General features: G+C 38.6%; 1 protein-coding gene across 17 annotated transcripts in view; it reads left to right on the forward strand.

The window, feature by feature from the left end:
• The window catches only part of camk2g2 (calcium/calmodulin-dependent protein kinase (CaM kinase) II gamma 2), a 164,549-nt gene that overhangs the window by 95,487 nt on the left and 41,397 nt on the right, over positions 1-27,665 (forward strand). For all 17 annotated transcript variants that reach the window (XM_042336895.1, XM_042336897.1, XM_042336900.1 and 14 more), the window contains exons 5-11: positions 4,853-4,918; positions 14,762-14,834; positions 18,699-18,801; positions 24,225-24,308; positions 25,246-25,340; positions 26,805-26,927; positions 27,358-27,441. In XM_042336895.1, the coding sequence (XP_042192829.1) occupies positions 4,853-4,918; positions 14,762-14,834; positions 18,699-18,801; positions 24,225-24,308; positions 25,246-25,340; positions 26,805-26,927; positions 27,358-27,441 (628 nt within the window). The remainder of the gene's footprint in view (positions 1-4,852; positions 4,919-14,761; positions 14,835-18,698; positions 18,802-24,224; positions 24,309-25,245; positions 25,341-26,804; positions 26,928-27,357; positions 27,442-27,665) is intronic.

Raw genomic sequence — 27,665 nt, forward strand, 5'->3', positions numbered from 1 at the left:
AGAACAGCAAAAGGAGAATTTAGAAGGATTTTGTTTTCACCCAGAGAGTTGTTGGGATATGGAATGCCCTGCCAAGTAGGGATGTGAACCAGTGCAAACTGAATGGGCCGAATGGTCTCTTTCTGCGCGGTAGATTTATGAAAACTATCGAGTGCCTCAAAATTATTTATTTGGGTCTTATGTTCACGGAAATGCATATGAACATTTTTAATTTGGGATTGAGAAAGAATGATAGTGTTTTGGTTTTATCATGGTAACTTCATGTGCGATTGAGATAATGATGTGTTTCAATGTAATCTACAGATTTATGGCACATACCTCTTAATAAAATGAAAATACTTTACCTTAAAGAAAGTCTTCCTTTAAATTTACCATTAATTAATTAAATGTCAGCGCTCCTCCAATATTCATTTAAACCCTTGCTTCATAACTTTGTAAATATTATATTTACAGTATATGCAGGATGGACTATTTCCCCCTAGTGGCAATCTAGCCCAGGTCTCTGTCAGCAAAACATCAAAGCTTACAGAGATAAATGAAAGCAAAAGGAAAATATATACTAGAATGCCGGTAATACTGTATGTAAATTCAGATAATAAAGAGATTTGTACAGGTTAGAATATTACACAGACCTAATAGGGCATACAGTATATTGCAGCGAGAACTTAAAATGTTTCTGGAAAGAGATGATTTTGTGTTAATCTCAATTTAAATGAGACAATTAAAGAGTAATAAAAGTGAAGGAAATTTAACAAAAAAAATTCTACCAAAGGGGGAAATGTGAAATTTACATTCACAGACAACCTTGAACCATGATGCTGGTCGCAATGTCTAGTAAAGAATAAAAAGGTGCAGCATTAAACTATTTATACATTACTATGGCAAGTTAAAGCTTGACTCTTTCGGTTAATTGAAGCAATTTCAGTTTCCCTGAGGTGTGTGAATGGAATTTGTAAGGAGATGACACTAGACTGAGTTTTGTCAATATAAATGTATACTCAATATATTCTATTGTTCAAAGTAGTGTTACCATTTTTTTTCAATACCAGAAAGGCAACATGAGCACATTTCCAGCTCTTCTGAAAATAAATGTTGTATTAAAACCCATGTAAATAGATGAAACCCTTGTTGGCAAATTTATACTGACTCCCAGATAAATGAAAGCCGATACTTAGTGGTTTAGATACAAAAATAAGATGTGAAGAGTTTGCCAAGTCCCATTTTTTGGGGCTACATCCTGTTCCTGGGCACTGACTATGTGTACATTTGTGTACATGCCTTATTTTGCTTAATTCTCTCTGAGAATTTTGCAGTGTCACATTCTGGGTGGAAACTGAATGACATTGAAATAATTTTACCCCCTAAGTGATGAATGTTGGCAACTCAGCCAGTTAACCGCCACTGTCAGTTCTTTGGAATAGTATTGCAGTTGGATCATAAGCAGAACATGCTTCACATAATTAAATGATATTGTCAGCATTCATAAATACCTCTGGGTGCCTGCAAGCACCCATCAAATTGTTAATCTGGAGACCGAGAATTCCTGTGGTGTGAGAAACCAAACCCGTTTCAGACGGGACTTCATTACATAGAAAAAGGTGTGGAACAACAATAGTTTGCACTTAAATGGCACCTTTCATGCAGGGAAAATGTCTCAAAGCACTCACAAAGCCTGTACATTTACTCTAGATAATAAATTGTAATTTCCATCTCAGAATATTTGACTAAACCAACCAGAAAATTCATACTGCTGAATTGTACCTTCGTAAAGGCATGATGAATTTGTTCAATTAAATCAGCCAGTGCCGTTTAGTGTAAGTGAAAGACACAGATTGCAGTTATTGGATTGCTTCCATTAAAAATTCATACCTAGGGTTTAAATTGAGGCAGTCCATTATTTTGGAAATTACTGGCAGTATGGAACAGGCCTCTCAAATTTACTCAAATTGGTATCCAATTCCGCTTATAAAGAGATAGACATTAATGGTATATTTATGGCTCAGACATCCTCATAAATGTCAATATTAAAATATGAAGGTGGAGTGGGGGGGTGGTTAGTTGAGATATTTCTTATAGGCAATCCTTAATAAGGAATCAGAGTTGTTCAAATGAGATTCTTTCTGATAACCAAAAGTACACAATGACAACCTATGGAACGCCGTTCCAATGCATTCTTCCAGATTGGAGTTCCAGGTCACAGGAATTCCTTAAAAGGAAATTGAGAGACTGCTCCTAGAAAGTCCTACTTGTCCTGATTTCAAGGTCACTGGCTCAGGTACAGTAATTGCTATAAAAATAGCAATGGCATGTATGAATCCTGCGGTTGTAGACTCCATTATTTTATATTGGGGAAATTATTGTGTTAGAATTAGAATGATAGGACTAGCCATGATGGCCATCAACCTAATTTAGTTGGGTAATGGTGCTGATATTCGTGACTGTTAAGCCTTTGAGGGACTTGAATGGCAGCAAACAGACTATTTCCACTTGGCTGGAGAGAACATGTCGTTGAGCCCAAGGGATCCGTGCGGCAATCTTTTTTTTATCATGGGCTTTCATGCTTAAAAAATGTTCACACAACACTTTAGGGACTTCTTGTTTAAAAGCAGCACAGCAGAAATACGCAGTTCACCATCCTTCTTTGGGCATCATTCTCTGACCTTCTCATTGCCATGCAATCTTTGAAGAACTGAACTGTTTAAGAAATGAAAACATAAATCCAACTTGGTTTTGTTCCGTTGTCAACCCCCACCCCGTCCGAGTGAAACACATAGCAGGTTTCCATCAAATTTCCTAAATAATTTAATGCTCCCTCTTGAGATCTGTTATGAACGTATAAAAAAAAATTCAGAAGCAAGATAAAAACTGTATTTAACTGCACTAGGCAACACGAACAAAAACACACAGAGAATAGAAATTTATCCAAGAATCAAATCTCCCAGCGAAGAGAGTACAGGACTGCTGGAATTTCTTTCACGTGGTTTGAAAAAAAACACCATAAATAGTCGTGTGTATTCTTTTCAGTCATTGACTTTTCATAAATCATTCTGTAAACTCTGATGCGAATCTGTTAACGAAAAACAGCAATTGGTTTAAATTAGGTCATATGTTTCACATTGCTGGTGAATATGATCTTATATTTTACACCCACTTTTTTATTTAATTAGTGGCAATAAAAACCATAGTCCTTACATTCAATATAGAACCTTTGAGACAACGTCTTAAAGTGCTTTGCAGGATATACCGTAAAGTCTCGTGATTGTGTGTTTTATAAGGCAAATGTAGAGGTTACTAGGGGATGTTTACTGTTCCTTGAAAGTTCACTGTTTATGTAAATCTGTGCTGCTTGTTCAGCATCTGAAAGGGTACAAATTGTTTTTAAGAAACTATCCCGAGATATTCTTTAAAATCCAGAGAGACAAAGCAAGTTGATGGAAATGAACAGTTGGTGTCAAGCAATAAAATGCTAAAGTTTCTCTTCTTTTGAAAAAAGAGGTTTTAAGTACTTTAGGACGCACTAGAACAGTAGAACAAGAGGACATACATTTAGAATTTCAAATGGAAATTTCAGGATAGAGACCAAGAAATTTTTCTTTATCCAGAGTGGAGTTAACTAATGGAACAGGTTGCCAGGAAGGGTCGCTGAAGCTAGCAAACGCCTCGCAAACCAAGATCATGCTTGAGCTGGCCACCGGGGGCGGGGGCTGGTTGGGGGGTAAAATATTAGCAGCTAATACTTAAATGTTCAATGCCAGGGTTTGCCCTCAACAATGAAAAATATGTAAACCATTAGCATTCACCCAATGAAGTAAATCTACTGAAACAAATTACTCTCCAGCTAAAAAAAAAGAGATCTGCGCAGATAAACTTAATGGCACATGGTAGTTTACTGGTCTAAAACGCCCATTGGTCTTGGGAATTCTCTTAATTTGGATACATAAACTATAGTATACGTCTGTAATGAAAAGATTAGGATCTATTGCAGTTGGATTCTGGGATAGCATTAACTTTGTGCTTCCTGAATTAAGTGCTTCCAAATCAGTCAATCAACCTTCCGCTGTCATGAACGATGTATTACTATTGAAAATATCAAAGTAAATGTGATCAATTCTGTGCCTCTTCCCATCTGATCGTTTTAAAAGCAGATTTGGTTACGTAACCAATAAACCCAAACATTTAACCACCATTAGTGTATTTCAAAATACCTGCCTCTTTGTTCACATTGGAGCTGTTCAGTAGCAATTTAAAGCACATTTGATTTGAAGAACACCGTCTGTGTCTTTGTTCCTGCCCTTGACTGTTTGCTGATTATATGGAAACAGACACTCAGCTCTGCTTGTTAGTCGTAATAAAACCCAGTCTGAAAATAATTCAGATATATTCTGAGTGGAAGGTTAATGAATAATGCTGAATTTTCAAACAGAAAAAAACACTATTGTAAATGTAAAAAGTGTTAAACAGCCTGCACGGATTCTCATTGTAATATGGAGTATACATTATGTTCAGCGATGGAGATTATTTAGTCAAGTCAAACTATAATTCTCTGAATTGTTGGGGATTGTGATTCAGAGAATTATTGTGCATTAGTCTTCAGCATAATCAGTACAATTGCTCCTGGAAACCCATCTCAATTGATGGCCACCTTGCAGATATTGCGACTAAATGAGCTGAGACATTGATGATCCTTGCTTCAGATACCTGATTAACACTGCCACTCAGGTAGTTCTGCTTTACTCCAGAGGAGCCGAGGTGTGTGGGAGGGCAGCTTCCAAAGCGTAGTCAGGTATAATCACTCAGCTCTTCTGATTACTGCCTTCACTCTTCAATGTCTGAATCTTATTTTAATTCATAGGGTTACTGGAGGTGAACTTTTTGAAGATATCGTGGCCAGGGAATACTACAGTGAAGCAGACGCAAGGTTGGTAGCCCAAAATATGCTGGATTGATGTTGTCCTTCCCATAGGACATTCATTATTAATGAAAATGGAACAAAGAGTGAGGACTTTTCATGCTGTAAGTGATCTTCAATAGTTTCTAGGGAATAGTTCAAAATACATCACAGCTTGTGACTGAGTCACAAATATTGGGCCAATTTTGGGGATTGAGAAAAATCTTTGTTTTAGTATGTGTCTAATATTCTACGCATACTGATTGTTAAATATATGTTCAAATGAAATGCAATTTGACTTTTCTCCCAACATGTGCAGGATATACCTATTTAAATTCTACTTAACCACTGGATTAGTACTTACATTGTGCCAATTCATCTGCTGGAGTTGTCAATGAGCTGTAAACACACTGACTACTTCAGTAACCTGAAAGCTGTGTTGGACTTTCCTCAAACTTAGGGTCCTTTTTTATAGCTTCTTCTTGAAATTGGGTGGGCAGGGAATTCAAGAGCATAGTTGTCTGAATACGGTCTGTCCTCTAACATTAAGTCTTCACTTTAGTGATAGCAGATTTTGATCAAACTTGATAAAGGACTGCATCTCCTCATGAAAACATCAGAAACAGAGGATTAACTCACACCAGGAATCTGATTACTGCCCTGTGTTTGTGTCTGTAGTTTAGTAACTCACAAAGACAACCATAATTGCGAAAACGTCACATTTGATTTCACTTGAAAGAACTTTGTTAGTTGAACAATAATCGATGCATTATTTTCAGTTAATGAATATAAATTCAACACTATCAGTCCTGAGTTTCCTAAGTTTTTATTGCTGTTCCCATATCTGGGGAAGCACTTACAGCAACACTCTTGCAGTCATGGACAGGATACAAGAAAAGGCTTGTTGTCTGTTAGATAATCTTTGGCTCAACTGTAATGCTTATTTTCTCTGTCTCACCCTTGCGCCCTTATGTCTCTATTTTATTGATATCATTATAATCAGTTGCCCTTCTGAACTGTCCATTCAAGCTCCAAATTGCCCTTCTGCATGCTCCTCCTCCCTGCCTTGAAATCACAACTTGGATGCGTAACCTCATCACTAACTCTAACGCAATTGCTCCAGGTTCCTGCTCTATGCATTCCACCTGGGCTTCTTTTTATGGAACAAATGTGATACTTTCATTATTAAAATAAGTGGGATTAGAAAGTTGCTTAAATTCTATCCATGCCATGCACTATACATTACATAGATTGGAGGATTTCCAAATGCAGATGGATTCTGTTGAAATACAGTTAGCAGTAGCAACTTTCTACTCATAACTGTCTTCCACAGTGCTTGACATTTAATGTGTGAACTGTAGGGAGACCTGATTTACTTAACGGGGTCAAGATCAAGTCACTTTTGTTTAGCTCTTAGGTATTTTTGTTGTAAAGTAATGCATTTAATTACAGATATTTAGACAAGCAATTACATTTTTCTGATGCTTGGCACAGCGTAACCTCAGCGACATCATGTAAACAAGCAAATGACAAAGATGTCTACATGAGGAAAGCAGGCTTACTGTCAGGCCAGGATGAAGCAGGCTGCAAACCATTTTATTGAAGACCCGTTGATGGGGACTTACAAAATGAGAGCATGTTTTATTTTGGATAATAAGAAAGCCTTTGGCTGCTGTTATTTAATCAAATGAATCTTAATCCCTGAAAATCTGTAATAATCACAAACCACATTATGTGAGTATTGATTGTGATTCAGGACAAAAATGCTGAAATGGTTCACATAAGTGACTAATAACATGCAGTGGCATACAAAGCTGAGGAATGGGATAATAGTCCACATTCGAGGTCACATCTGTAACTCCAGGACAGACATTTAGAATTATTTTAATAATACATTTGTAGACTAGAGCAATTTATAATTAACAAGGATTACTCTGGGTCTATCAGAGAAACAGTCACTGTTCTTTGCCATGCAAAGGCTATTTGTTTTAGTTCCCTCTTTAATACTGCTGTCTATTATCCATAGACAGCATGTTACTAAGCAATTACATTAGCTGTGATATCCTTTGACCAGCGTCTGAATGTGATTAACAATAATCCTTGCATTTAGTATAGCCCCTTATCACGCCATCGAGACGTCCCAAAGTGCTTTACAGGATTTTACTGTTAAGTGCAATGACTGCATGTTTGTTGGCAAACACGGCAGCCAATTTGCACATAACAGTATATTATTTACAGTATGTTCTGTGAAGTGCTTTGAGATGTCTAGAAGATGTGAAAAATGCTCTATCAAACGCAAGGTTTATTATTATATAACAATCTCCCACAAATAGTCATGAAGTTAGTGAGCAATTCTGTTCAGGGGGTTGTTGGCAAGAACAATGGTCAGAACATTACTCCCTTCTCTTTTTGAGTAGTGCCATGGTATCTTTAATATCCACCTGAAAATGCAGACAGAACCTCAGATTTTAACATCTTATCCAAAAGATAACACCTCTAATATTATAGCACACCCCAGTATTGTATGGAGTGGCTGTAACCATACACAAGTGGTACTTGAGGCAAACAGAAGGAAAAATATATCACCATTCCAAGTGCTGTCTTGCTTGCTCCCCCTCTCTCTATTTCTCAAGATTTTTTGTGCTAACTGAATGGAACCACCCTCATTGTTAGTTATAAGTTACAGCAGCGTAATAATAGTTTCAGGAAACTCCGGCTACAAATGATTTCTTCAAGCTTCAGGGACTATCTTAGAATTATTACTAGATGATAGCATGCAATATTTATGTACTGATTTGAATCACCCGTCACAGCAGATTCTAGTCCAAGAATGTTGTAATTCAGCAACGCAATCCTGATATGAGAAAAGGATATCAACTCTGTTCCTCCACAGTATCATTGTCCCCATTTTCCCCCACCCCCCACTACCCATTTAACAGTTCCTAATTATATGCCTGGCCATTTTAGGCTTTCTCAAGGGAGCAATTTGCTGTTTTATTAAATCTTTTTTTGTACCTGTGGAAAAATAATACAAGAAAATATTGACAAAATTAAGTGATGAATTTCAGCCCATGTTACTGGTAGATGACTCTCACAGGCCAGCGGGGGTTCCTGTGAGCTGCATGTTGCAGTCTGGAATAAAGTGTTTCCTGATGAGCAGGAGGAGCTGATGCAGTAGGTAAATGTTCTGGACACAGTTCTCCTGTTGCTCTCAGCGATGTACATGTTGACAGCTTCTCTGGTTTTCAACAAGAGCTTCCTGCATCCCTAGACTTCATCCAGAGAAACAGAAACTCAGGAAACTATGAGGACCCTCCTACTGCTTGGGTCAGCCTCTGTCTCTCCTTTGGAACAAAAGCACACAGGAATCAATTGGAACATTTGAAATGATCCCAAATGGGCTCCCAAAGCAAAGCCTTATTCTCCTGGAAATTGAACGCAAGATGAGGTTTCTTTCCAAGATATACTGAATATTTGAAGCGTGAACTGAGTTCAGCAGCACTGGAGTGTCTGGCACCCTTTGGATACCCAGCGGCCTCCTCACAGAGATTATTATGCTGTCAGACTTGCAGGACTGAGCTGTTACACAAGTGAAACTGCTTTCTGAACTCATCATCAGCAGTGACGTGCTCTGTTTATTCCAGGTCAGAGACGGTTCCCTGCATCTCAGGGGGTTCTAAATACTGTGCAACTGGTGCTTGGTGTTTTAATTCATCACTGCTGTGAATAAGCATTCTACTGGGCAGTCATTCAGTCCACAGAACAGATGAGATCCTTGGTTAAGGAATACAATCAAATCCAAATTATTTCTACAAGCTTCAGGGACTATCTTAGAATTATTACTAGGTGATAACAGATTTTTATGGTTTTATGTACTGATTTGAATTGCTCGCCACAGCCAATACAACATGTTATCCTAGTTCTTTTTGCTCAGCACAGTATGCAGTCAATCACAGCCCTATCAGAAACCTTTAGGTTTCTGGGTTTTACACTTCTGTGTAAAAATTGACTTTTTTTCAAACTCTTTATCTCTGCTTCCTCCTCTCCTGAATGCACTTCGCTTTATGTATTATTACAAAGTTGCCCTGCACCCCCTTGCTGTACACCAGAATGACGGTTCTTCCTGTTTAAACTCCGAGAGTCAGTGGCTTGCTATCAATAGCAAGCTATGCGGTTTTAGCTGGTTAGACTACAGCAGTACCCCAACGCACACTCTGGGATCCCCAAGGCTTGGCTCTTGCAAACCTGTGCCTAATACTCTCTAGAATTAGATAAGAGGGATGCATCCTTCAAGGGAGAGAGTGCATATTCCATTCAAATAATCTCTGGAATCTCCATATGTAGGTGGATGCATGAAATTCCCAGTTTGGTTTGGATACTCTTAAGCATGGCGATGGGTTTCCGCACATGTTAGACAGCCAAGCTTGAGCTTCATCTGTTGCCCACAAACTCATGCACCTCCCATTGGGGCCATAATGAGGTGGGGATATCAGGTTTGTGGCCCAGTTTGATATTGTCAAATATCAGGTAAAATCACCTCATTCAGAACAGCACCAGGAATCAAACCTGCAATCTACAGACTCAGTAGCTTTACTAGTTGAGCCAAAATATATTTCCATTTATGTGTTTATTGGGAATTAATCAATGAATCAGTGAAGTAACAATCTTAACACAAAAAAAACCTGATGGTCTACTTTTGTTTGCAGTTGGTAGGAATGACATTCCAAACGTAAAACAATGTCAATAACAAAAATGCTTCTGATTTACAAGGATTGCTGGATACATCCTGAATGTGGAGCTCAGACATTTTATAAACATGTGCTGTTTGAGAATTATGCTTTCAATGTGTATAAAGATGAAGAGAATGTGTGTCGCACAGCAATATAACCAAACAAAACATTTATTAGTTCAGTTGATCACTAAAACAACAGCCGTTCACTGCTATTCCTTAAAAATAAAAACAAAGCACCTTTTCAACTGAGGAAAAGCAAATGTGGTAACACTATCTGAAAATAACTCCAGCAGAACAAAAAGGGATTTAATCAACAGCTGTTGTTGCCATGGAAACTAAACTCGGGTTAACCATTTCGGCTTAATACACAAGAGTTACTCAGGAATTGGGGTGATACACAGACAGAAAAGTGTGCGTGTGAGGAGTGATTTGTAATGAAATGAGAAGTGATGCGTTAGAAATGTACTACCTGGCTGGTCACCATGAGGAAACGTCAGATCTTTGTAATCTTACCCGGATTAATGTTGCATGTAGAGACAATTGAACTCGTACAATTCCCATTACAGGATCGATAAATTCCCTTAAATTTACTGTTTGTGTTACATTTCTCAATGCATATTTTTTCATTCAATATTGAAATCAACTTCAGGAACATGGCACTAACTGTAATTTTGACATTTCATTTGCTTATTTAATAATATTTACTTGATTGAAATATTCCTTTTTGGTAAGACACTTATTTTATATATTTTGATAACTAACATTTTTAGATTGCACAAAATTATTATTAAAGTACTGTATATATATATTTTTAAATGCCAAGTGTAGAGAGAAATTAAACTTTACCAAGCTGTTCTTTTGTCCACTGAGTTGCAATAATGTTAGCTATTGTTTTTTTTCATTTTGGGGAAAAAGATTAGCAGTTTGCAAAAATTGGAGCATGCTTCATTTTGTGTTATTTAAGTACTTTCCTGTGGGTGTCTATTCAGTCCGATCGTGTCTTAGTCACATTCAGCCAACAGCGACCTTCTTAACCATTCAGCATTGCTCATCAACACTCTGCAACAAAACTTCTTGTCTTTCAGAAAATTATAGATCCACCAAACAAATGCTGTGGCAATGGGATGTGTGATGAAGTCAAGTCTCGCCTTTCACTGCCTTATGGTGCTCCACAGAGACTTGTTTGTGGTCTTCTATCAGCAGTCCCTTTAGTTATTCTAGTTAATGTTGCACAACAAAACCACATCTCATTCATGACTCGAGAGTGAAAGTCTGTTTCCTGCACAGCACTAGAGAGTCATGAGCATCATACCCAAACACCTAAAAATGTTTCACCGGCTGCATCTAATATTGTAGCATCACCCTTGAGTGGATTTCTCGCTGCAATGCACTCAGTTCTCAGGAGAGGAAAGTAAAATAAGACTCTTCTTGTGAACTATTTTTAACAAGGCCAATTAAATATTAACATACTACATGTGTGGGAAAAAGAGAAATAGGATACATTTACCGTTAATTCCACTGAAGGCAGATGTTCATTCTCACAAGTAATGTCACCTTCAGTTGATTCCTTCCTCTCCCATAAGCCAGTGATTACGGATGTGCATGAAAGGCTTTGTATAGTTTTTAAAAACAAATACACAAGGCCTGAACTAAAATAGATCAACTCCCATTATACACATACATTGGTTTGTTCACCTCTTCAATTCCTCTCCTCCTCAAGCCCTCTCCATCTTCATCTCTGACATTAAATGGAGGCAGGCCTGAGCTTCCTCATGACCAAAATCATAACAATCCCCCTGACCACATTCTCCTCCTGCATCTTATCCCGATGCACTCATCTGGCACACTTTCGCCTCCATTACTCCTTTTACAGTCCTGGCATGCCTTCTGGTGTGAATCAGACTTAATTCTGTGCCATTTTCCTTCAAGGCCTTAAATACCTTTTTTTCCCTCTTGATGAGTTACTTTAATCCCACTCTTTCATCCCACTCCATCCTCATCTCCCACATCAAACCCACCACCTGCTCTCATAACCCCCCCCCCCACCCATGCCTACCCAGCTTCTGACAACCCAATTGCCTCTTCCTTTGCCCCTTTCTTATAGATGTGATCAACTATTCCATATCTCTGTCACTATTCTGACTTCCTTTTAAAACAGTCCACGCCCTTCTTAAAAGCTATCAAGAGATCTCAGTCCTTTTCGCTAACGAGTGACCAACCCACCTCCCCGCCCTCTTACAAGCAGGAAAGAGAGCTGTATTGTGTTCTCTCCCAAGGCCGTCACTAGAAGAATGACCTTTTATATTATGGACTGGAGAACTGCTAGTGACAGCACCTGAGTGAGACTCACACTCTCGAGTAGGGAAGAGGAAGGGAGAAAGGTCGGCTGGGGAACAAAATGCTCTTTTACAGAATAATACATCTTGAATTTAAATGCACGCTTAATTCTGCAGTCTCTTTGTATTATTAGATTGTGACTCATGCTTTCCAGAACAAAGGTGAAAGTCAGAAGGGAGATAGGATGCTTCACATGATGTCACAAGAAGTACTAAAGTGCCTCATTACTATTAATAGTCCCCTGAGGAAACTGAATCAAGATCCCAAATAAATATATCCTACATTTTATGTATATATGTGTATATATATAATGTAAATATATAGTACGCAAGTTGTACAGGAGATATTGGAACACTGGATTTCGTATTTTAAGTCTTGCGTTCCATTCAGAAAATCATTGCCTCTTTCAAGGGTTTTAAATTTTTTGCTAATTTTCTATGTTCCTTCACACTGATTCTTTGTGTTGAGATGGTTCCTTGGGGACATTTTCAGCATCTTGCCCAAGAGGTCAATCTTAATGTATCAGTCCTGTAAGAGAACTTAGAATATGGCTATTAAACCATGTTGAACAGTATGTGTAGAGGTGGGGGAGGAAGATGGCCTGAATCATTAAATCCAACAATTTTCAATTTCTGACTCAATACTTTCCTTACACGTTACCAAGCTATTGTTTCAAAATATTCCATCAAGAGCAAGCAATCCTTTTCCTGTAAATGGATGTCACCCCAGTAAACTGGTGTCCAAAGCACCAAGGAAGGTCTAACACTAACCACACTTCCACACACTGAAATCGTAAATACAATCATCTCTGCATACTGTAATGCAGTAATCTCCACTATAATGCAGTAACTGTGTGCCTCAGTTCAGGATATTTACTATATGTTGTCAGGATAGGGAACAAAATCTCACTGTATATCCTCAATATTCTCCACAAAGACAAGTGGATTAAGGTAGAAAATTCAATTCTATTATAGTATATTGAGGACAGGATCTTACTGTCCTGATTTATGGAATGAGCTTGGAGATCAAGGCATTTTAGAAGTCTCTTGCTCTAGGACAGGAACCAGCTAGTACAAGGAAAGAGCAGTGTAAAGGCCTCATCCAAAACTCTCATCTCGGGCTTCTTTCTGAATGTCACTGGAGCAGGAAATTCCTTCTTTCTTGCCTACTCCACATGAAGCAAAAGTCAAGTACCAGTTTCATCAACTGGATGTAAGAACATTTCCTTTAGTGTATAGAGCGCAGGGCAAATGTATCAAAAATCTGCTCAACTGTGAACCAAAGGCAGTTTGCTATCAGATTGAATTTTATAGTGTTGCCAGGTTTATGGGGAGAAAGCTGGTAAGATTCAGAACAATTCAATGTGAGCACCACCTACTACTGTGCAGGTTAACGTTTGCTTGCCAATATACTTCAGAACACAAGAAGGAGAAAGATGGAACACCTGTTATGTTGTTCCCTCTATATGGACCAAGTACAATTTGGCTCCATCATGGACTTAACACATGATCTCCTGAGAGAGGCAGACCACTTTCCTCCTCCAAAATACTTTATGTACCTTTCCCAGAAGAACCCCTCCCCAATCCCAAAGATAATACAACTTTATAATTAATATTACTCAGCTCCAACCCAACATTCTTCAATTTATTCCAAAACAGATATTTCTGAAGGAGTTACGTGACGCAACATTGACTGCCTTACAGAAGGTCTAATTACTGTGAAGTTGTTTTTGCTCAATAAATGAGTAGAATTGCGGTTTGCTTCATGAGGTGCTTTGTGGGGCTGAGAAAATTGTGCACACATTTCGTTGTGACAAGAATTGAGTTCATCCACATTGTTTAATCTTTAGTCAATGCATCATCTGAATAACTGATCAGTTATCCAATGTTTAAAAAAAACTTTAATTAAATCAGTGAATCCATGTTTTGTTAATTGAATGTTCATTTCTGTAATAACATTGGGGCACTTTCAAACCTATCTTGTCAACAAAACGTGAGGAAGAAATGTTTGACTTGTGAAAATTGTTAACATGTTATTGCTTTCTTTGATTTAACAGACTGACTGTTGGTCATTTTGTGTATATGCTTATTGTGTTCCTTGCACAGAAACAGCAGTACAGTGCAACTTTCATTCAGGATTGGCATTAACCCAGTGATGATCTCTGTGGTCACCAGTTTTATTTCCACAGATGCTTATCTGGAATCTCTGCCAGTACTTCACTAGACTCATTTGAGTCAATCTCTATGTTTCTGTTGCCTGTTTCAGTTGACTCACTTTTCCACATGTAAATATCAGTTGTTGGTGCTTCAAAGATGACCAGGATTAAATAGCTATTAAAAAATTTCAACTTGGTAAATTTTAAATCTGATGTATTTTTAAACCACCTACGGTATTCGCTCTGAGGAAAGAGTGGTTACAGAAGGGTGTGAACCATGTAATGAAACACAGTGTGGAAACAAATCTTTAAAAAATCAACAGATTTATTAATTACCTGAAACAGTCCACATCTATCTTGGAGCACTACGTGCCCAGTAAAAGATCAATGTGATTAATGTTTTTCCTGTTGTTTGATACGACTTCAGTTGACCGTTGATATATTTATTCCGGGTTACCAATGCAAAATGAAACTGTTGGTTTTATTAAGACTGAACGACACGTGTTTTGTTGCTTTTCCCAATGTGCGATAACTTGTGGTCTCTTCACTTCCTTGGCATTCACGGATCCTATGGTTTCTCCTCCCTTTCCTTCTCCCAAACACGCCCCCAATCCTTCCCTTTGTCTCCTCCCTCCCCCTTGTTTTGCAGTCAATGCATTCATCAGATCCTAGAAAGTGTTAATCACATTCACCAACATGACATAGTGCACAGGGACCTCAAGGTCAGTATCTACTAACAAAGGCATGAGAATGCAATTATCTCATGCAGGAGCACTGTATACTTACTGCATGTTGTCCAAGTCCGGCTGTTAAGAATCCTTTACTTGAGATTTCCTGCCTGAGTATTTTACTGTCCCAAAGCCCTAAGAGCTATACTTCATGACAGACAACTGACCATTATCCTTCTACATTCTTAATGGCCATTGCCTCTGCCAAATCAATAAGAATGGTCCGAGTGGCTTGCATGTCAGGCTGGCTTTTATTTCCTGCTGCAACAGCAACTGTAACAATTAACAGCATAAATCACAAGGGCTGTCACCATCCCTCCTGAGTCGGGGAGGGCAAAACTCCTCTGAGGTCTGTCATGTTTTATATCTCCTGGCAGCCTAGTTATTTGACAGTCATGCCGCTGTGCTAGGGGCAGCACGGGGTGCCTGGCTTCTTATTTGCTCACACTGCCACATGTGAGTTCTTTAAACCATGACACACACTCCGCACGTGCCTGGACCAAGTCCAAATTAATCTTACCCCATCCCTCTATTGACATAATTGGAACATGATCATTCTGTTGTCAACTAAAGAGCCTTATTTTTGTTTCCAAACAAGCATTGAACACCATTCAAATTTTGATTTGCAATCTACTAGAATCTTTCACTATTTCTCAATGCAAAGAGGTATTTGACTCAACTGAGAGAGTTGAGAAAATTGAGAGAATTGAACAAAACATCAATTTTGATGTTCAATGAAACAAAACAAAACAATCTGAGGTGCTTAGGTAGAAGAATATATATACACATATATATATCGAGACCAAAAGGAAAACATTAGCATATGTGGATATTCTGGCAGTGCTGTTGGCAAGTTTTTTTAAAAAAAAAGAAAAACAAGATTTGTTTTTTCATAAAACAACTAATGCAGCTTTGTGAAGGATAACCTTTCCATCTTAAACCATAATGCAACTATCCAACCCAGGATTCTAAGAGAACCAAAATAATTATAACTAATCCATTATTTGATATATAAAAAGGAATGTTACTTAAATTTCTTCTCCAAAGACTGCTTTCAGTGAAATGTCTTTTTATAAAAGTGCAGTAATATAATTTGAGAATGTTAAACATGGATTGTCATTGAGAATGGTGAGATGCTTTTGTGGCTCATTCCTCTCCCGCTCCTGCTCTGCCAATACAATACTGCACAAGCTTTCTGTCAAATGCGTAACTCCTGTGCCATCTAGTGTGTGCATCCTGGCTTTGCATCCAATATAGTTTGCAAAGCCATTGTACATTAAGCTTTTGAGAACTGAAGCTGCACCAATGACCTATAGCTTATGCCGATTTTTCTAATTTACCTTTTGGAGATTCAAAATTCACTAAGTTAGTAGAGTGTAATTTGGGGTAGTGTCACATATCAGAAGACACAATATTTACCCACAATGATGCCCTGGGAGTGAGTAAAAGAAACACCAGGCTGTACAGATCAGAAGATTAAAGGTGCAAAATCCTGGACTGTGCTGAATTAGCAAATCTCAGCTGCAGAGGCATTTTGGGTCAGTAAAATTCAGCAACTGGGTTAGGGAAGCAAAAGCTATCGCTAAATAGTGAAAGTGCATGTTCAGCTGGACATAGGGCTGAAAATTCATGTTGAGGTTCTGTGTAGCAACGCTGCTGTTGGCTTCAAATGGGATTTTCCCACATTACTCCCACATTGCCCAAGCCACGACACAGAATACCAATCAAGATTTCAGGCCTAGGGTAATAGTGGGTTCAGGCCGCGATGTTGTCAAATAGCCTGCCCACAATTATTGTCTGGGGCTCCCACATGAAGAGTGCTCACTTGGATGAGGTACCCAAGGGTGCTTGCACTTGACCTTCATGAGAAGAGGGTGAGAAAACCGACAACAAAACAATGATTTTTAAACAATTGGACCATTTGGTACACTCTTGGTGCTCAAAGGGTGAGGTGGATATTGTGTTTGTGTGTGAAACTGGTTGTATTGTGCTGTAAGGCTGTTCGGTCTGTCACTCAAGCAAGTGTTGTCTCAGTGTGTTTGATTTGTTGTATTAAATGTATAATGGATGTCTGTTTATGAATATAAAAGCAAATTATTGTTTAATCTAATTTGATATGTGGGGTCTTAAAAATGTTTATAAGTTAGTTTCATGAATTCCCAAGCATGATTTATTTAAGAATTCTTTCTAGCTCCGCCACCCCCCGTAGTCCCCCCTCTCCCATCCTTAAATTTAAGATGTTATCGACCTCTCTTTTTGCTCTCCAACCTCCCCCCACAAACCTGGGGTAGAGTTTTGTTAGGTCACTCCATGCATTGCTCCCCCAATTTACCATTCTTCAGGTGTTAATTTACACAGTAAATTCTGACAGGGAATTTGACCACTCTTCAATCTCAGACAAGCCTGAGCAGCTCTCAGCCTTAATGTGCATATTTTCAAGTGGGAGGATGGGAGGGGGGCACTGGACGGAGAAGGTCACTGCCCCACCTCTCACTTAGGAATGGTCATTGCCACTTAGAGGGCTGAGCTGAGAAGTGGGGAAATGTTGTGTATTTACTAATTGTTCAGATAGCTTTCAAAAGATGCTAAAACTTGTTTTGAAAACTTGTTTTGAAACCCCAATTTGTACACATAAAAAAATGCAGTACTACAGTTTAAGAAAACAGAGGCGAAAGTGTGCATGAGAATTAATTGGTGAAGCTGACAATCAAGAGTTTCAACACCAAATTATTTTGTTAATGTATAATATTGGAGGAAATTATACCAACAACAACAACAACTTGGATTTATATAGTGCCCTCGACGCCAGACGGCGTCTCAGAGCACTTTGCCCTGAAGAAAGGCAAATTGGAGGAGCAATGATCTCTCAAATAATACCAAGGGGCTACACATTATTTTTTTTAAAAAAAGCTATGAACTGGTGCATCTCAAATGCTCCTTTCTCACATGCTAAGATTTTTGTGCATTGAATTTTAACTTTGTTGTACGAGGGACTTGCAATGACATCCGCCAGGAAATTTCGCATTTATAAAAGACAACGGGATCGGAGTTGCACCAGTCATTAAATTTCCGATACTCAGTAAAGACAAGTTGGGGTTTCTTTGGCCCATCACTAAAATCAGTAATTAAAATTCTTTGAGTCATAAGAAGTATTCACTGCTCTCTCCCTAAATCCCATTCTAATAATGCCTCAGATCGTACTGCTACCACAAAATTGAGATGTGTAACTGTTAGCTCCTCAGATCGCATATTAGGATTGAAACTAAATGATAGGGCTAAGCTTGTGGTGTGGAAGTGACTCATGGGGGAGGGGGGGCGAAGAGAAAGATGATCAGCTGATCAAATACTTAACGTTAGGCAGACAAACAGCCATGGAGGTTCCAAAGAGCAACATGATCAAGATATCAAATAAAGAGGGAATAGAAAATAAACAATAATCCTTGCATTTGATATAGCACCGACTGTGTATTTGTATTTGCCCACAAAACACACAGTCCATCCGCTTTTCAGTATAATCTGTGAAGGGTTTTGATACATCTCACGACGTAATAAGGCGCTATATCAAATGCAAGGATTATTTTATTATTATTGTTGTAGGCCAATACAAGAAAGACTAAAATAAAAAGCTAAGAAATTGAAGAATTACAAAAAAACCTGATCAAAGATCAAATATCGTTTGCATGTCAGTTGAAAGATTACTTGTTTTTCATGAATTTATCTTAATAGTGTTGGCAGCCCTGGGTGTATTGCCGGTGTGTTTTAGGGTTAATCCCAATTCTGAGTAAGCGCTACATTCTTACCCTGAATTGTGCCTGTTAATTCCTTCATTTTCTCATGATGATGTTGCTTTGCCACCAGCCAGAGAACCTGCTGCTTGCCAGTAAATGTAAGAGTGCAGCGGTAAAGTTGGCAGATTTTGGACTGGCAATCGAAGTTCAAGGCGAGCAGCAGGCATGGTTTGGTAAGTCACTGAGGATTTTGTATGTTTTTCAAAAACAGATCAAATCAAATTGCAGCCCTCTGAGGTTTACAGAAGCATTGCTTTCGTATAATATCATACATCACTTATGTAGCTTATTAAATTAACATTGTATGCTGCCCATCTCTCTGGGGAAAGAAAATATGAACTAATTGTATTTCTTTGAATGCAAGGAAGTAACAACTTAAAATACGCATTGAAATCCCAAGTTGAAGCAATTATGAATACCTATGTTCTGAATAAGCAATGAGCTCACAATATGCCTCATATCCTGTCTGAATCATAGGTCACCAATACTGCAGACCTTGTCAGTCACAAGTATATCTTATCATCAATTAATATCCTCCTGCAACTTATTTAATGGGTTATTTAATCCTGGTCATTTTATGAACATTTGCGAGACAAGTTCAGTAGCTCTGTCACTGACCAATGTGATGAAAATGCTAGTGAGTCTTTATCTGGGTTCAAGAACTTATTAAAGTAGGTGACACGTATGTTTTGGAGGCTGTTATTGCAGCATTAAGTATCTTGGATATTACTGCTGGGAGAAAGGAACACTGGCACTGAGCATAAGAGCCAAGATTTCCCAGATTCAATTTGCCAGGACCTTTACAGTTAGCAGAGATGGCCGTCAGTCTGAACTGGATTGAGGTCCTGGCTGTGTTAGTCAACACATATGGAATCCTTCCAGCCAAACTGTAACCCCAGCCATCCAGTCAGTTCTCTGGTATGCAACGGAGTCATATCTAACAAGCGATATAGCTGAAATAACCATTTACAGCTGTTTAAGTAAATTACAAACATAAACCAGTGACCCTGGCAGCCGAGTGATTGAATAACCCACAGATCTTTCCTATTCAAGGTTCCAGTGTAGAGAAATAAATCTCTACTGCCAAAGGAAAAAAAAGGGAGAGAAGGTTTTATATTATACTTGAAAAGATTGAAGTAAGAAAATCACTTGATAATTTCCTTGTACAAAAGCAAATTAAATAATTGGATTTATGGATTATTGGACCCCCTTCACTGCAGAGTTAATCATTTCATGATGTTTTCAATTGATTTAAATATTAATACATTACTACATATTACATATAATACATATTATATGTAATTATATATATGTATTATACTACATATAATACATATTAATGTGGAGTCCTGTAGCTCAGTGGTTAGAGCACTCGCTTCGCAAGCGAGAGACCTGAGTTCAATTCCAGACAGGGCGAAACCTTGGGCAAGTTTCCTTACTCCACACGCCTAGTAATAATCCCTCCAAAACCCAAAACAATAATAAATTGGTCATTTTCAATCTACGACTGTTTGTGGGACATTGCTGTGCGCAATTGGCTGCCGCGTTCGCCCACAAATATACAGTCAATTCACTTTACAGTGTGTTCTGTGAAGCGCTTTGGGACGTCCTCCCGACGTGAAAAGCGCTATATCAAATGCAAGGATTATTATTATTATTATTATACAGAAATGGAGAACATTGACGCTAATTAAATGTAAATTTCAGAATGTTGAAGGTACACCAGAAGTTTAAGGCACATTTTAGGAAATTTGCTGCAATATTTCAGAAATGTCACCCAAGTTGCATTTCTTGACAGGTGAGGTTATGCGGTGGACGTTGGCAAGCTCTTGATCTGTGGAAGGCATCAGATCCAAGGCTAATCTGGCTCACACCATAACCTCTGATCATGCTCTTTTCAAACAGGGAAACTGGATAGCGATCAAGAGTGGGAACCCTGATTGATTTACCCCTTCTCGAAGCCAGGGCTGTGAAAGCCATTTCTAGTGCTCCAACTGAGATCAGTGAACCGTAGAAACTTACAGTACAGAAGAAGGGTATTCGGCCCATCGTGTCTGTGCTGCATCTTTAGAGAGCAATCTTTTCAGTCCCATTTATCTATCCTTTCCCCCATACGCCTGTAGTGAACTCCACATTAGGCCAGGAATCAAATCTGAAAGATTCTGGTCCGTTTGACTTAATACTGCACTAGGGGTTACCTTTACCTATCAGAAAGTCAGAGGAATCTTATAAGCGTGGACTTTTTTTTGTCACAACATCAGGAATAGAATTGCCCAATTCTACAGATTGTGAGAATCCAGCAAATTAATAAATTACTTTTTAGTTTTTGGAGGAGTCGGAAAACATTCCAGAAAACACTTGTGTGCTGAGTGGAGTGCAGCAATACCTCATGAACACACTAGTAAAAGCGTGCTCAAGGATAATGGTCAAATAAGGTGGCAATAGATGGATCTTGTTACGCAAATTAGCACAATATGTTAAATCCCCTAGAATTTACTCATTCAGCCATGGAGCTCGATCAATATGAACTGTATGGAAAAGGTCTGGACTTTTCCTATTGCCTTAGCTGAAGAAAGGGAAAAATATTGATACACTTACTACCATCTCTGTTGAGAGATTAAACCTGCCCTTGTGATTAACATGACTAAACATGCCCATTATTAAGATGCCCATTTCTCTCATAACCAGTGGGGTGTAAGTTAAAAGTGAAGCAATGCTTTGAATTTTGCTGGCAGTACCTGCCAAAACTCCCCAGATGATGTTCGCCTTTAACTGATCACAGCATGCTCTAGCATTGTGGTGTACCTGTCAATATGCTGACAGCAACTGGTAATAGGTGAAATCTCTCCAACAGCTGAACTAAATAACCAGATTTATCCCACACCTGAACTCACAACCACCTACCTGCCTTAAGCAAATGCAGTGGTTCAAAGGGAGTGAAACATAGCTGCACCTTACTCACATAGATACAGTCTTTCCTCCTCAACCACCAGAAGGTCATATGCACAGGGTTCTAACTGCAGTTAGAACCCTCTCTTTACATCTCCTGGATGGGAGTTCAAATGCAGCCCAGCCAGAGCAGATGCAAGTGCCCAATCACTGCACCAGTTATGCAGCAGAACAAAGACATTAACTTTTAGGTTGACACACAATCTCACCACCAGTTTATCTTTCTGCTCCCTGATCCAAAAGAAACAGAGAAAAGAAAGCCAGCAAATAGCACGTTAAAATTAAATGTAATCCAATACTTCAGAGCTGAGCTGTCAACAGTAGGTCTTTATAAAGTGACCAGCAAGCAGATACAATAGAGATTGAATCACAAAAATCATAGCACAAGAGGCCATGAAACTGGGCGCTATGAGGAGTGAGTTCTTACACTGGAACGGCAATTTGATGTTTGGCTCAAATTATATCTATCTCAGAATAATTCTAATCTGGTGTCATTTGCATACGTTTGCACTACCTTTTTCTCTCAAAAATGCTATTGGCCTTGACCTTTACAGTCAACAATATCATAACTTACCTAGTATCTTGTTAGGGGGCAGTTCATAGTCATTGGTGGTTGCAGCAGAAATTCACCTGTTTCCCAGCACCAAACTACTCTGCTACATTTAACAACTCTTGTCTATTCAACTGAGCTTTTGAAAAGCACCCAAGTGCACAAGATCAATTGGGCAGGTCCACACAGTGGACAATTCCCATTAACCACAGTGAATAGGATGTTCAGCTATAACACCAAATGAGTTCAATTCAAATTCCCGGAAGCTGCAGAGTACTCTGTTCACCTGGAGTACTGCACACTTCTGAGGTGTCGTCCGTGGCTTTGAAGTAGAGGAGAGAAACGAGGCTCATCTCCAGGGTTACAAGAACTGGTAAATAATGTGGAGGCATGAAGGATATAATAGATAATATACCATACCAGTTCATGAGGCTGCCATTGACATTCAAGCTCTCGTCAGCCTTTACCTTAAGCATGAACTTTGATCACATTGAATTAATCCCCAGGATTCTTGTTTATGTATTAGATGTCATGCCCTCTGGTTTATATATAGTCATTGCTTTACATATCCCTGCCTTTGCTGCCTGTCAACAGAGCAATATACAGAAGATAACAATCTGCAATTAACACCTATATTAGCAATGATAATAAGTAAAAGGAAAGCACATTACAGACTATAATAAAAGTGAAATATCGTAGACAGGATTATCTTAGCTGCAGATAAAAAAAAACACATATCTGGGATAGGCTTCATCTTGGGACTAATTTGGAAATGGTGTAGTCTAAATACCGCTGAGTTAGCTCTGTGCTCTACCCAGTCTGGGCTAATCTGGGCGAATAAACCCAGATTAAAGACCCAAGTACATATAAATATGAAATCACAAATTCCCTGCCATTTTCCTTCACTTCAATACATTCATCTCTAAAGGTATTTGATTAATATTTAACAATCCCATAACAGCTTGGTGGCAACTATATTACAATTATTACTCCTGTCTTGACAAACCAATGAAGCTTTACACATATATCATTCAATGGCACTGTAGACGCTGTAGGTGATGAATAGCTTTAAAGTACTTACAAGGTAGCCAAGCTCCTTATGAATTCTATACTCTAGAATTCCATCCCAGAGTCCCTCCAGCTCTTGCCCTCCCCTTGTTCAAGGCACGTCTCAGGACACAAATCTTTGACCATGCTTTCGGTCATCTTTCCACTCCCCACCCAGCTCGGGTATCTATCTATCAGTGTTAAACCCTTTGAGATGTCTTCCCAATGTGAAAGGCACTGGGTAATTTTTTTGTGTCTACCACATGCAGAAGTCCTATTACCATGCTTAAGAGCATCGATACTCTTAAGCACGGTGATGGTTTTCCACATGTATCAGACACATAGCTGACCAAAAAAAAAAGTAAAAATGTAAACCTTCTTCTGACTTTCATGAATCAATGTCTTTATCTATTCCAGCCACCACTTTTAAGATTGATCCCCTGTAACTCCAGCTTGTATATACAGTTATTTCTTATTTTCTCAAAGTCTTGCTGTACCAGGTTGGAGCCCTAATCCCTGTTTCAGAAACCTACAGGATTTTTTTTTGATTTCCAAATAATAATAATGATAATAACAATAATCCCTTCATTTGATGTAGCACTTTTCAAGTCAGGAGGACATCTTAGTAAAGTGTTCTAAGACGTTAAACCTATGTGAAGATCAAGAGTGTTACATGAAAAGAAGTTAATGCTGTTGTGTTAAAGCACTTCACAGGATTTACTGTGATTTGGAGAAAATGTGTATTTTGTGGCTAACACAGCCACAAAGCATTGTCCCACAGACATAAATTCCTCACAATATATCTCTCAGTAGAGTATAAGAGCTTTCCTTAATCATAATTACCCTCAGATAATTTTCAAATGGCACAAATATTTTTGTTTTACTTTTTCTTTGCATGAGAGGGGATAAACTTACTACCATTCAGATGATATATAATAGTACTTCTGCTACAATCTTGTAATGCCTGCAGAAAGATGAAAGTATGGAAGAAAGCATCTTTGTGGAAGACTGTTTCAGTAATATTTCCATCCCCCCCTCCTACAACCCCAGGGTTTGCAGGCACTCCAGGATACCTCTCCCCAGAGGTTTTAAGAAAAGATCCATATGGAAAGCCAGTTGACATCTGGGCATGTGGTGAGTAGAAAAGTTAAACTCATTGGAATTAATCTTTGGGGCTTAAGATAATGAAAATCCAAAGAGAAAATGTTGAAAACACTGAGTTGTGGATTGCAAAAAAACAGATGTTTAATAAGTTGGCTTTAATAGCATCCCTCCGGAAGGTTATCAATTTAAAAAAGTTTCAAACTTTAGTTTATCTGCAATTGGAAAAAGAGAAGGCTATTCAGATTATTAAACCTGGCCCACCAGTTTTTTAGATCTTGATAAGTCTTTCAATACCATTTCACTGCCCTTTACCCCTATCCCTTAATACCTTTCAGTAAATGCTCGGATCTCTCTTCTAACTTTCCTAGCTCTAATCTGAAGGGTGCAAGTTCAAATCATAATCTCTGTTAATGACAGTGCAGTCAATTACCCTTGTTGACTTAGTACTGCCAGTTCTTGGCTGAGCCATGGGGGCAGAGAATTGTGTGTTGTAACCATACAGATGTCTACGGCCCAGTCTGCTCTGTGACCCAAACAAAGAGAGAGTGCAGCAGGAGAGGCTACAGAGGTGGGAGTAACATAATGTAATATCAATTAAAATCAAGTTAAAGCAACTGTTACACTGTTAAAGCAAGAGATAGAAATTGGAAGGGAGGGGAATCTCTGGTCAATGAAGTCAAGAAGTCGATTTAATTTAATATATCTGGTGGTCAGGATTACAGGAGTCAGGAAGATCAACCCATTCACTGGAGTATTGTGCCCTACCTGCCTACATATGAAATAATTACCAGCCCCGACTAGATGGCTTGACAGCGTCTGCTAGTCTAACCACAAAACACAAACTTTGTTAAATCTTGAGTCTGTGGAGGAAGGGGAAGAGGAGAGAGCTGGCATTGTGAGCATGTTATTTTCTGTGTTCATAATGTTTTCACTCTGTGTCTAATTGAATTTTATTCACTTGTTTTAGGTGTAATTCTTTACATATTATTAGTGGGTTACCCTCCCTTCTGGGATGAAGACCAGCATAAGCTTTATCAACAAATCAAGGCTGGCGCATATGATGTAAGTGTACTGAGGGCCTCCTATTGTTCTTATTCTCTTGTGAAACCACACCCTTTTGTGGTTAAATTGCGTCTTTTATTGTTTTGCCTTTATAATGGGATCCAGCTTTCTTTTGGAATCTGTGGAGAAGTACTGTATCTCCGTGCTTGTTATGTGTCAACAAAACCTAAAGATATTCTGAAGCGTGGAATACTTCTAGGTCCATCCCAGGGCAGTCAGAAGGCTTGCTGTCACTCAAAGGTGTCAAGACTTCCCACGACTGTTATTCCAGTCAACCTCATTTGTGCAGTAGTTACTATACCGCACTCCTGTAGTCAAAGTGTGTACTGTTAATCTATTCACATTGCAAATCTTTGGTTCTAACTTGTTATTTTTTGATGAATGTTATTGTTACCGCTCAGCCAAAACACAGCTTCTCACTTTATCAACAAGAAAGTGCAATCTTTATACTGTTGCAAAATTCATTAAATATAAAAGTTAAAAACGAAAACATTCCACTTTAGGACAGAAAAAAAGTTTCTAAGAGTACCTGGGGGCTGTAGCCATGCAACAGATGCTGAACAGATGGAATTATTTTATCTGTTTTTAATGACAGCTTCTTATGAACACTAGTGACACCATATATCTAAAATGTAACATTTATTACAGTATAAGCTATTTTGAATCAAATGTCAAGTTTATGAATGATTATTATATGACTTCAGGATCATCCTACTTACTCCTCAACTACCAATCCCTTCACACCACTACTACCTCTGTATCCTTCTCCAGCCTCACCTCTCCTGCTCGCCCTCTCTGCTCAGTAAACTCCGAGGCATTAGACTATGTGAAGGCCACTCTATAAATTCTAGTTGTTGTAACCACACATTATAACAGTTCTATAATGGTTCACCCAGCACTGCTGCACATCTGTCTCCAGATGTCATTCAAGATGTTTTTACTGAGGAAAAACAATGAGGGGGGGGGGAAAGTTATGATGTCAGAACAAAAACTACTTACACTGTTTTTGTAACACATTGCAGCCAGTAATCTGAAGTGAACAAGTGTGTTGTACAGGATTTTCTTTGTACTATCAGTAAATGCACAATTTATAAGTGAGCTGTTCAACGTTCTTTTTCTTCTCACAACTTTCATTCCTCAATGACATTTGGCCAAATAATGTTCTCTGAACAGTTTTTGTTTCACTCGTAGATCAATCCTGAAACACAATCTGATGCTACATTATATAATACATAAAACACCCAGGGAGGGATGCAAAGCACTAATTGTTAGCCTGAAGTTTTATTTCATCCCACAACCCCAGGAAACTGGCAAACAAGACAAGGTGTGCAGTGAGCTGCAGACATGAGAGATTTTACACAAAAACAGTATATTCTATCCTTTTGGCTACAGCAATTTGCGAGCCTTGAGTTTGCACCAGCACATGAAGAGACTGTTTTCATTTACATTCCATTTCTGTGTTAGTTTCCATCTCCAGAATGGGACACGGTCACCCCAGAGGCCAAAAATCTGATCAATCAGATGCTGACCATCAATCCAGCCAAGAGGATAACAGCACCTGAGGCTCTGAAGCACCCATGGGTCTGCGTGAGTATCAATCCCAACTGTATAATAAACGTGCCTTTATGTTAAAAAAGTCAATGCAATCTTTAATTCATTCAACATTTAGTTGCCTTATTTTTTGATTTGTTCCCAGATTATACTATGTATATGGCATCTGTATTTTGAAGCTCTGCCCAACCAAAACTTTCCATTGTAAAGTAGCTTTCATAGCAAAAGCAAATGTTAATAGTTTAAAGACTTCAAGTTAGATGTACAATACTGCAGACAGACACACTATAGTTCGATTATTTTTTATAAATGGCGATCAATTCATTTCGCTGACTGTTTCCTGCAAGGAAAAGCCTGGACAGTCAAAGATGATTTTAACTTGTAATTCACCCCGACAGTGTGTTAATTGTGTGCTTGTATCACATGCTGCACTGAAAACTACTGAACCTTACTTTACACTTTGCAGCAACGTTCTACTGTAGCATCAATGATGCATCGTCAAGAAACTGTGGAATGTTTGAGGAAGTTCAACGCAAGAAGAAAGCTCAAGGTAAGCTTGTTTCCTGAGTGCTCAGAGGTATTAGAGAGGAATACCCCTGTCAGCTCATGTACATGACTGACAAATCAGTCAGTCAAGTCAGTCAGAGCTATAATAATAAATAATAATAATCCTTGCATTTGATACATTGTTTTTCACATCTTCTGGACGTCTCAAAGCGCTTCACAGAATAGACGGTAAAGTGAATTGACTGTATATTTGTGGGCAAAATGCAG

Source organism: Callorhinchus milii, unplaced genomic scaffold, assembly GCF_018977255.1.
Source record: "Callorhinchus milii isolate IMCB2004 unplaced genomic scaffold, IMCB_Cmil_1.0 Scaffold7, whole genome shotgun sequence".
NCBI lineage: Eukaryota > Metazoa > Chordata > Chondrichthyes > Chimaeriformes > Callorhinchidae > Callorhinchus > Callorhinchus milii.